The 11,838-nt window shown below is 41.4% G+C and overlaps 1 protein-coding gene across 1 annotated transcript; it reads left to right on the top strand.

Moving 5' to 3' along the window:
* The first annotated feature begins 7,065 nt into the window (after positions 1-7,065).
* LOC126998396 (uncharacterized) lies at positions 7,066-11,792 on the top strand. The gene is made up of 4 exons (XM_050860028.1): positions 7,066-7,259; positions 8,367-8,635; positions 9,634-10,500; positions 10,666-11,792. The coding sequence occupies exons 2-4, from the start codon at positions 8,384-8,386 to the stop codon at positions 11,191-11,193; spliced, it is 1,647 nt and encodes a 548-aa protein (XP_050715985.1). The 5' UTR covers positions 7,066-7,259; positions 8,367-8,383; the 3' UTR covers positions 11,194-11,792.
* The last annotated feature ends 46 nt before the right edge of the window (positions 11,793-11,838 follow it).

Below are 11,838 nucleotides of genomic sequence, written 5' to 3'. Positions count from 1 at the left end.
TTATTATTATTATTATTATTATTATTATTATTATTATTGTTGTTTTATTATTATTATTATTATTATTATTATTATTATTATTATTATTATTATTATTATTATTATTATTATTATTATTATTATTATTATTATTATTATTATTATTATTATTATTATTATTATTATTATTATTATTATTATTATTATTATTATTATTATTATTATTATTATTATTATTATTATTATTATTATTATTATTATTATTATTATTATTATTATTATTATTATTATTATTATTATTATTATTATTATTATTATTATTATTATTATTATTATTATTATTATTATTATTATTATTATTATTATTATTATTATTATTATTATTATTATTATTATTATTATTATTATTATTATTATTATTATTATTATTATTATTATTATTATTATTATTATTATTATTATTATTATTATTATTATTATTATTATTATTATTATTATTATTAATATTATTAATATTATTATTATTATTATTATTATTACCCAATATTATATCTATTATCATCTTTCTTATCAAGGCAATATCCAAGAACGAAAGTGCATCTATGTTTAAAATAAAATAGTCGATAATTCCTTCACACAAATACTATAAGTAATACACAAGTGATATGAACAAGTAACTGGAAGCAATATTTTTACTAAATCTTCTGAAAGTCGAAGACAGAGCTCCCCCTAGAGAGCTCACACACACACACACACACACACACACACACACACACACACACACACACACACACACACACACACACACACACACACACACACACACAGGGCTCACAACCCTGGAGAGAAGAAGAGAGAGAGGAGACCTGATAGCAGTGTACGGGGTGGCGAGCGGGGTGGAGAATCTGGACAGAGAGGACCTGTGTGTGTGGAACGAGAAAGAAAGGAGAGGACATAGATAGAAGTTGAGGACGACCACGTGCAGGCGAGATGTGAAAAAGTTTAGCCTCCCAAACAGAAGCACTGAGTTATGGAATAGACTGGAGGAGGAGGTGATTTGTGCAAGAAACATTCATGGTTTTAAGGAAAAGTTGGATAAGAGTGGATATGGAGACAGAACAGCGCGAGCATAGCTTTTCCCGTGTGTCACAACTAGGCAAACACACACACACACACACACACACACACACACACACACACACACACACACACACAGATAGACAGTTATTTACATACATTAACATAGATCTTCAGACCACACAGACCCTGTGGTCTAGGTGGTCTGTCCTTAAACGTAAGTGAAATTATGTTAAATGAAATAGCTAGATAGATAAATGGATAGGTAGGTATATATATATATATATATATATATATATATATATATATATATATATATATATATATATATATATATATATATATATATATATATATATATATATATATATATATATATATATATATATATATATATATATATATATATAGAGAGAGAGAGAGAGAGAGAGAGAGAGAGAGAGAGAGAGAGAGAGAGAGAGAGAGAGAGAGAGAGAGAGAGAGAGAGAGAGAGAGAGAGAGAGAGAAATAAATACACGAATAGGTATTAGATAGATGTATATATTTTATGGAAAATACACTGCCTGAGAGACGGACAGGTCTTTGTGCTGGATATCCTACGAAAATAAGAAAATGACGTATCACTGAAGACAGCTTTGTTTTCACTCACAAAGTCATTAAAAACGTTAGCCTGAGGCCAATAACTCGGCCGTGAAGACAGAGTGCTTATTGTTCTTTCTTTCACAAGGGGAGTCGGAAGTGGGTCAAGAGGTGAGCTGTCGTCACCTGGATGGTATGCAGGGCCGGAACACTCAGCCGTGAGGACCATACGTTGTCGACGGGTTTTCCTTTCCTACGGCAAGGTCATATCATATGACCTTGCCGTAGGAAAGGAAAAACCCTAAAACCAGTAAAAACACTCTGGTCTTGGGGCACGTACCATATGACTCATGGTACGTGCCCCAAGACCAGAGTGTTTTTACGGAAAGTAGGCAAGTGCTAAAAAGGTTAAAAATGCTCGCAACGTATCGCTTCAAGGAAAACAAAAGACCTCTTTGTCCAAATTCACATCAAACAAGGGAGACAGATTTTCATACTAGCGTAAAGGAAGCAGCTTAATTTTAAGGGCAAAAATAAATTTTAAAAAACAAAAAAAATTCAGGATTGAGGAATGGAAATGGTAAAATAAAAACTGGACTAAAGGACTACAAATGGTACTATCGAAAAATGCTCCGTCAACATGCTGCTCCTATAAAGAAAACATAAGAGTTGTCTGAAAGAAATATCAAAGAGAAAAATCAAAACTGTAGCAAGCAACGTTACCAGATTATCGTACTCAGAACATCGTATTTTCCAGTTTCGAGCTGATAACAATTGCAGAAAAAACATCGATAATTAACCATTTGAACACTAATTATAAATGTGTATCGTTATCAGTGTAGGCGCTACAGTTTTGGGCCTCAAGCTGACGAAAATAATATGCCTAGTAGTACGACAATCTGGTAATGCTGGTGGCAAACTAGTTTATTGATAACCTTATGCCGCATCGTCTCGTGTATAACATAGGCCTGTGGTGGTCGCAGCGAACAGAACCTCCTCAGCCTCGTCCACAAGCGAAGATTTTACTCGTGATGTGAACGACAACCCAGCGCACGCACCTCGGCCCTAAATTACAGCTCACCAAATAAAAAAACACCAAAGTTAATCATATTCATTTCTTTCAGCCACCTCATAACAGCAGCGTTATTACCATATCTTAACCCATCCGCTACGATTGGCATGGATTTGGCTTTCACTGGTAGCTTGGTAACGTATAGTCCCAGGTCTTTCTCAGCCTCTGTGGTGGATAGTGGAGTGTTTCCCATGAGGTATTGGTGTGCTGGATATCCCCTCCCAAGGTGCAGAACTTCACATTTTTCTTCATTAAATTGTAGCAGCCACTTTTTTATCCACTCCTGTAGCTTGGTGAGGTCTTCTAGTAGGAAATCCGCAGTCAAGGGGTTAAGACAGGTGTGATTCCTTTCAATGAGACCGATCTTGAGCTTGAACAGATGTAATGGAACCGCACGAAAGGGAGGGCATGGATCGAAGGTCTACCACTCCTATGTGTGTTTCTAAAGCCCAGGGCCGAAAGTGAAAGCGGGCTGGTGGAGGTTGCCGATAATTTTACATCTACATCGTCGTTGCGTTTAATATTGTGCAATGAAACCGTACGGAAAGGAAAGTAGGGATATTCTCCTGACCTTTGTGTGTTTCTCAAGTCCAGGGCCGAAGTGAAAGCGGGCTGTTGGAATTGTAGCCCTTATACCTCCCTTGCCCTCCACCTTCCATCACACGACAGAGCGAAGTAGAAGTAGAGGTAGAAGAATGGGAGTGGAAGTAACACGGGGATAAAAGTAGCACCACCTTTACGAGAAGAAAAAGAAAAAGAAAAAGAAAAAAAGAAAAAAAAAGAAAAGAAAAAGAAAAAGAAAAGAAAAAGAAAAAGAAAAAAGGAAAAAAAAAAGAAAAAGGAAAGAAGAAAAAAAAGAAAAAGAAAAAGTTATTCGACACCAGTAAAAAAATTCTGAACGGTCACATAATCAATCATTCCTTGTTTTTATTTTGTTGTTGTTTTCATTGTTGTTGTTTTCATTTTGTTGTTGTTTTCATTGTTTCTGTTTGTTGCTTTGTTTTTCATTTTTTGTTTTTTTTGTTTTTGTTGTTTTGTTGTAGTTTCATTGTTTCATTTTTCATTGTTTCATTTTGCTGTTGTTTTCATTGTTGTTGTTTTCATTTTGTTGTTGTTTTTCCTAGTTTTCATTTTGTTGTTGTTTTTCCTTGCTTTTATTTTGTTGTTTTTCCATGTTTTCATTTTGTTGTTGTTTTCATTTTGTTGTTGTTTTTCCTTGCTTTCATTTTGTTGTTTTCATTTTGTTTTCATTTTCATTTTGTTTGCTTTTCCACCAATTTTACATACAATTATCAAGCGCGACAATGAAAATTTTAATGAGTTTTCTAAATCTGCTATGCACCCTTAAAGAAAGTTCTTTTATTTTCACATAAATTAGCCATTTGAGGATCTCCTGTAGGTGTTTAAAAGCTACGCAGCTGACCCTTCCTTTGTTCTGTGCACCGCCCCAGCTGGTAAGGTCAGAGGTCAAAGTGCTGATGTCAGGTTTGGAGATAATTGTAACCTGAGAATAGATGTACCAGTGTTATGATTATCACCACTTGCCTTAAACTGAAGATTAGTCTTTTCGGCAGAGAGAAGCCAAAGTGTGTGTGTGTGTGTGTGTGTGTGTGTGTGTGTGTGTGTGTGTGTGTGTGTGTGTGTGTGTGTGTGTGTGTGTGTTTGTGTGTGTTTTGTACCGTCCAACAATGCTTTATTATTGCTAGTATAAAAAAAAATAGTTCTCAGTGTTGATGAGGGGAACTATCAACTTATGTATTTCAGTTTGGTTATTTCATGAAAAAACGAAGAAATTCCGTGTCAGGCGTCTGTTTAGCAGCCACAGCTACAGAGAGTTTGGAAGCTTGTTACATCTATACGCAGGCCATTACACCAACACCCACCCACTGTAACTGTTATCTCACTCAGAAGGATTATTATAACACTCAAGTTCACTGTAGTTCTAAATTTGCCGAACTGCAAAAAAATCAGTCACCCCCAAAATCACAAGTTTTAGTTTGAAGAAAAATCCTATGGGTCATATTCTTAAACATTTCGGCGCCTAAGGACACACATTTGATAGGGCTTTCGTGGGAGTTTTCGGCATTTCCAGGAGTAGTTTTATGACCCTGGTGGTAGTTTGACACGTACCCTTCTTCGATCTGTACCGTGAACCTTAAATACCACTCATGAGAACCCAGCTAATTTCCTTTTTGGTCTTTGAATATAGTCGACTTGATGGGCGAAAGCGTCTAACAATACCAACCTATGTATCATATCAATCAAAGTTAACTGTATCCGTTATCCCATACTCGCCTCCTGCCTCACACCACCGGAACTCGTCTTATTCAGGGCCTCCGCCCACAGCTCCCAGGCCTACCTACAACTGTTAATCTGTTTTCTACTCAACCTACTTTTATTGGTAATCTATTATTTCTACTGTTCGAAAGACGCTACAGATAAATAAAGAAATCTTACGCCTTTGTCACTAAATGGCACAGGTCGCTTAGCCATCGTATGTCTGTACAGGGATAATCACATATATTTGTAAAGGTAAAGTTGGGGCCACACGCTATTTGACCAGGCACACCCTGCCTGGTCAAACTCTTTCGCCTCTGCCTGTCAACATCTACCTTTCCTTCCTGCTGGAAGTATGCCTAAGAAGGGTGGCCGTTCCAATCCCTCAAACTACCATCCTATAGCTTTACTTTCTTGTCTGACTAAAGCTTTTGAATCAATCCACCCCTCCCGCGGCACCGCTGCACTCGACTTTCTACTCTACCTCATCCCTATTCTGTCCAAAACCCTTATGTAAGAGTTAACCAGCATCTTCACTCTTTCATCCCTTACACTGGTAAACTCTGGAACAGCCTTCCTTCTTCTGTATTTCCTCCTGCCTATGACTTGACCTCTTTCAAGAAGAGTGTATCAAGACACCTCTCCACCCGAAATTGACCTCTCTTTTGGCCACTCTTTACTTTTGTCTGTTGTGGGAGCGGTGAGTAGCGGGCTTTTTTACTAATTCTTTTTGTTGCCCTTGAGCTGTCTCCTTTGTTTAAAAAAAAAAAAAAAAATATATATATATATATATATATATATATATATATATATATATATATATATATATATATATATATATATATATATATATATAGCTGCGCGTGGCCTCGGTGCTCACCTCCGTTGCATTGGCCCTTAAGCCTGTAGTGGTAAACTACCCTTTACTACCCGGTGACATCCGGGTTACCGCACTGCTGGGATTCGAACCTGGGCCCGTGGATTCGTATTTAGGAACGCCAACTACTGCACCACTGAGGCGAGATATTTGTGAACCGTAGTGTGTGGAGTAACACAGCATACAATGCATGGTGGCACGCACACGTTGAAGGTTCATGAAAGTTCGTAGCCCATCAGTGACAACACACACACACACACACACACACACACACACACACACACACACACACACACACACACACACACACACACACACACACACACACACACACACACACACACACACACACACACACACACACACACACACACACACACACACACACACACACACACACACACACACACACACACACACACACACACACACACACACACACACACACACACACACACACACACACACAAGTATTTCCTGTCAGTCTGTCACTAACCTCTTAACCTTCTCAGAGCACACCGTGACTTCGGGCTTTCCGTGAATTAATAAATTTTAAAAACGTTACTTTCTATCATCATCATCAGCAGCTTAAAGTGAAAAGTCTGACAGCTTTTGTAAATATTATATTACTATATCATGTATCTCTCTTCCTAGTAGCCAATTTAATGGTAGAAGTAGCAGTACGTGTAGTATTAGTATTAGTATTAGTATTAGTATTAGTAGCATTATTATTATTATTATTATTATTATTATTATTATTATTAGTAGTAGTAGTAGTAGTAGTAGTAGTAGTAGTAGTAGTAGTAGTAGTGGAAGTGGTAGTGGTGGTAGTGGTAGTAGTAGCAGTAGTAGTAGTAGTAGTAGTAGTAGTAGTAGTAGTAGTAGTAGTAGTGGAAGTGGTAGTGATGGTAGTAGTAGTAGTAGTAGCAGTAGTAGTAGTAGTAGTAGTAGTAGTAATAGTAGTAGTAGTAGTAGTAGTAGTAGCAGTAGTAATAGTAGTAGTGGTGGTATTATTATTATTATTATTATTATTATTAGTAGTAGTAGTGGTAGTGGTAGTAGTAGTAGTAGTAGTAGTAGTAGTAGTAGTAGTATATAGTAGTAACACCATCATCATTCTCATCATCTCTTAAAAATCTGGCATCCTTGGTAAACATGAACTCCGGGGATCCTATCTTCTCTCACACCAGCTCCCACATCCGGTGCCGTGGCTGACAGTCGTCGAGTGCCTTGCCTTGTCAGTCTCCAGCGGGTACAAGACGCGACACACGGCGGCCAGCGGGCAGGGAAGAAGCACCAAGCAGTTGGTTGTGTGTCGGGCCTCCTTCATCTAGCACACTGGGAAGGATTACCGAAGGGACTCGAGTTGCCTCCCACCCATGGCTTCACGCGCCTGAGGTAATATATATTCAGTGAAGGTAGAAGTAGTGCGGGTAAACTATACGAGAATGGGGAATACCAGCAGAGTAATGTTATGGTTAGTGAAGGATCCAAAGCCTTTGTTCTTATGTAATTCCTTTCTGGGAACTGAAGGAATTTGATTTTTGAAAATATGGGAAAAAGTTAAAGGAGAGTTTCAATTGTCTCCATTAATTAAAGGCCAGTTTGATGAGGTATTTGACTGGTTTACAGCTCTCGTGAGGACATAACATCAACTTTTACGTGTAAGAATTGTTTGGTTAATTTTGTGAAACCCGAACAATTTCCCGCCAGCATGTCCTCAGATTGTTCATTACTGCCAATACTAATGATAATTACAAGAGCATGAATATACGTGTGCCATAAACCATGTGTATTTTGCTGAAAGGGAGTGTGTCTCAACGACTTACAAGACACTATCGCTCACACTTCAGAGTACAAACGAGAGAATTCATCGCTTACCCAACTGTCAGTATTACCAGTGCTGATGATAACAGCAAATGCATCAATATACGTGTAATATAATCCATGTATATTTAGCTGAAAGGAGTGTGTTCCGACGATTTTCACGACAGTCTCTTACACTATAGAGTACAAACGAGAGACTTTTGGCAATATTCTAAAACATTTCGGTCCCCGAGTAAAAACAGCTGACAAGGATTTCTTACGTGTTTTGGTCATATCCAGGGGTAGTACTTTTAGGACCCTGGTGGTAGTAGTTTAACCCTTCTTCTCTACCATGAAGGTAAAAAACACTCATGACAACCCGATCAATCTCCTCTTCGGCCTTAACCCGTCCGCTGCGATTGGAACGAATTTGGCTTTCACTGGTAGCCTGATATCATATAGTCCCAGGTCTTTCTCTGCCTCTGTGGTGGATAGTGGAGTGTTTCCCATGTGGTATTGGTGTGTTGGATATCCCCTCCCAAGGTGCAAGACTACATTTTTCTTCATTGAATTGTAGCAGCCACTTTTTGATCCATTCCTGTAGCTTGGTGAGGTTTAAGCAATGGTTGGCGTGCGGGCGGGAGTGTCTGAGAATACCGACATTTATCACTTACCCAACCTCCTTATTGCGTCCTCCAGCCTTTCAAGTCGAGAAGATGGAGTGTGAGCTGTACTGCGGCGTGTGTCGGGAAGTGTACGAGGCCGGGGAGAGGGAGCCTGTGGTGCTGCCTTCCTGTGGTCACGCCTTCTGCAGGAGTTGTCTGGCGAAGCTGGAGGAGGACGCCGACAAGGTGGGGAGCTATTTCTCGTGCCCCAACTGCAGGATGAGCCACAAGAGCCCCTCCGTGCGTGCCCTTCCGCCCGTGTTTGCGCTCCTGCACCTCTCGGAGAACTACAAGAAGTCTGTGGTGAGTACTGATGGAAGGAACATTTCTTTAAGGGTTTCTGACATGGAAGAAGATTTGATACACTATATACTTCATGAACTGTGTAGTCCATTTGTCAACTAATCAGTGTGTTCATCCATCCTCCTGTTTATTTCTTTATCCAGTTGTACCCTCGTTGTCTTTTGGCATGAAATCAAATGCGACATTCCTGCTTTCAGTAACTGCTTCATTGATTAATTGCTGCATAGTCCACTGGTCAACTTATTCACTTATTTCATTTACTTGTCTTGTTTTATTATTGTCTAACTATACTTTTTCCTTGAACAGGAAATCAGATATGACACACTTTTTCTTTCAGTGATAGGGTGATTAATTATGTGATAATCTGTCTTTTGGTCAAGATAATTATTTTTTTCATACATTCACCTTTTCATATGATTAGTCAATTGATTGTCTTCTCGTTGATCCCTGACAGGAAATCTGATATAAAATTTTCCTTTTCAATAACTCCTTATTGGTTAATTGATCCATTATTTACTCATTTGATCAGTTGATTGTTTAACTTGTCTCAAATCTTCCACCATCTGCAGATATTATCATATTACACTTTTTTTACTCAAGGTGTAATTATTGTGTCGAGGAGGTTATACTTTATTTGTGATGTGGCATTGTTTTGATGTGCGTAGCTTGAAAGGACTAATCCATGAGCATGGGTTTGCCTGCCTGATAAAGCCCAAGGGTGGACTGTTCTTTTGCAGGACGCACAGCCACTTTTTTTTATGAAGCATACACCACTTTCAGAACGATTCAGTACGTTTTTCATGTATTGTTTACTTTGGAGTGTTCCCTTAAATACTGGGGCAAGACACCACCAGGGTCAAGTTTTAACGGCACATTGTAGAGATGTTTGCAGTACTTAGTCTAAAATGAGTGACTCAAGACAACCCAAACTCAAGCCAGGTTGACTAATTTCCCTGGGAGGACATACCTCTGAGATTGCACGTTTTTCTTTCCAACAGGAGGATGGACGAAGCAAATGTACGGTCCACGGCTCCGCCCTGGAGTTTTGGTGTTGTGAGTGCCACTCGACGCTGTGTGGCCACTGCCTGCTGGAGGGCCACGTACGGGAGGGCCACGACGTGCAGTCGATACAGACCTTCATGGAGAAGCAGTGGCGGGACGTCCGAACAACTGGCGCACGGCTGCTGTGGGAGCTCAATCAGAGGCGGCGGGCGCTACAGACGGAGGTGGCCGGTCTGGTGGGTCAGCTGGTGCGCGCGGCCCACCAGTCCCAGGTTACCTTTGACCTGGCCAGCCGCGTGGCCAAGATACTGGAGGGGACAGACAGGCCAGCCACCGTCGAGGAGGTACTCATAGCCGCCACGCTGATGGGGAGTCTGGAACACGAAGTGAAAAATACAACGTCGAAAGGGAAAGTTCCAGCGAGAACCAGATTACTGCGATGCAAGTCCTATGGTGAGGGCCCGAAGCACCCAGCAGTGGCAGTAACTCCCCGACCGGTGTCTATTTCTGAGGCAGACTGGAGAGAAGTTCCTTTGGAAGAAGCCTTTGGACGTGAGGGCTCGGAGAGTATTATTTCTCCGGCCTTTCCTGGTGGCGGGGAGACCGAGGCACTGGAGGCCAACACTCGACCAGAGGATGTTGAGACAGAGGCTGGACACAACGACGCCGGGTCCCTGGGGCTGTCAGGCGAGGAGAGCGATGGAGGAGTGCCTGAGGAGGCGACGTCCCCCGAGGAGGAGTGGCCGGTGGAGTGCAAGGTGGCTGTGGGCGGTGGGCGGCAAGGCAGGCTGCGCTGGGAGGACGGCCGGGTCCACGCCTACGCCTTCGCCCACGAGGACCGGCCCAACCACCTCCTCCTGCAGGTACGTCTGCATAGTTCTGTTCGCCCAGGTATGCATTTGTCTCTGTTTATCACACAATTCTGTACCTGCCGTCTAAGACCTAACTCCTTACGTTCTTCCGGCCATGAAAAGTCAAAGCATTAGTCCTCGCACCTGTCTATACTTTACTTCATGTTCCCTTCACAGCTACCGTTCCTGAGGTTCCTGGGTCACGACGCTCAGCCGGAGGTGTTTCTGGACGTGGCTGCGGAGGAACATCTGCTGGGCCGCGTTTACATCAGGCTGTGGGGACACCTGCGCCGCGCCCATCACTTCCTCGCCCTCTGCATGGGCACACAAGGGCCCTCCTACCGCGGCAGCAAGTTCCACGGGGTTGCCAAGAAGGGAAGCATGGGGGAAACTCTGGCAGGGGGAAGATACCTGACAGATGACGGGGGTAACTGCGTGCAGGGTCTGGTAGAGAGTCTGGAGTGGGGCGGACCGTACATCCGAGAGAAAACGGCGGGACTGGTGGTAGCGGCGAGCGGGGGGAAACCGGAGCAGGACGCGTTCTTCCACATCTGTACCCGTGATCATCCCGGCCGGAAGTTCGCGTGTGCATTCGGCGAGGTGTGCGCCGGCATGGAGGTGGTGCACAAGGCCGTTGCCCTCCACCCGTCGCACGCCATCAAGGTGCTGGACTGTGGCCTCGTGTTGCCTCGCCTGCAGGGCTAAAGCGCAACTCCCACACACCCGACACAGCGGGATGGAAAGAAGGAAGCTAGTCAGGTGGAAAGGGTCAGGTTCTAGTGGCCAGTTTATAAGGAAGTCCAACCCGATCACTAACTTTTCAAACACAGACCGTTCGACGTTCGTGTTTTCTTCACACATTCAACACAGAGGGATAGAACGGAGGGAGCTAGTCAGGAGGAAAGGATCAGGTTCTAATTGCCAGTTTATGAGATATCCCAACCCGAGACCAATAGCGTTTCAAACACAGAGACGACCGTCAGTGTTCTTCAAACTGCATTGTTATATATATAATAAGTTGAGGTTGGTGACAGTCTCGATTGATAAAGGTGTATCTGAATCTGAATCTATGTGAAGCAGATCTAGCCTATAAAATCGTGAGCAAGCTTATACTATATTATCATGCGTTCGCAAACCGCTACAGCATTTCGGTGTGGATGTGCCACTTGTGAATGATGGATCAATGTATGATGGAGCGTGAATGGTCGCAGGGAAGTTATATATATTTTTGTCGTGTGCTTGAAGGTGTGAATATAACGATGTAATAAATTTGCTTTTCTATGAACAAAATATGTTTAGTTTTACACTCCTTTTCATTTAACCTATGACTATTGAGTTGCTTGTAATGGA

Source organism: Eriocheir sinensis, chromosome 14 (assembly GCF_024679095.1).
Source record: "Eriocheir sinensis breed Jianghai 21 chromosome 14, ASM2467909v1, whole genome shotgun sequence".
NCBI lineage: Eukaryota > Metazoa > Arthropoda > Malacostraca > Decapoda > Varunidae > Eriocheir > Eriocheir sinensis.
The sequence above is the reverse complement of the archived record's forward strand: the minus strand, read 5'-3'. Positions and strand labels throughout refer to the sequence as shown.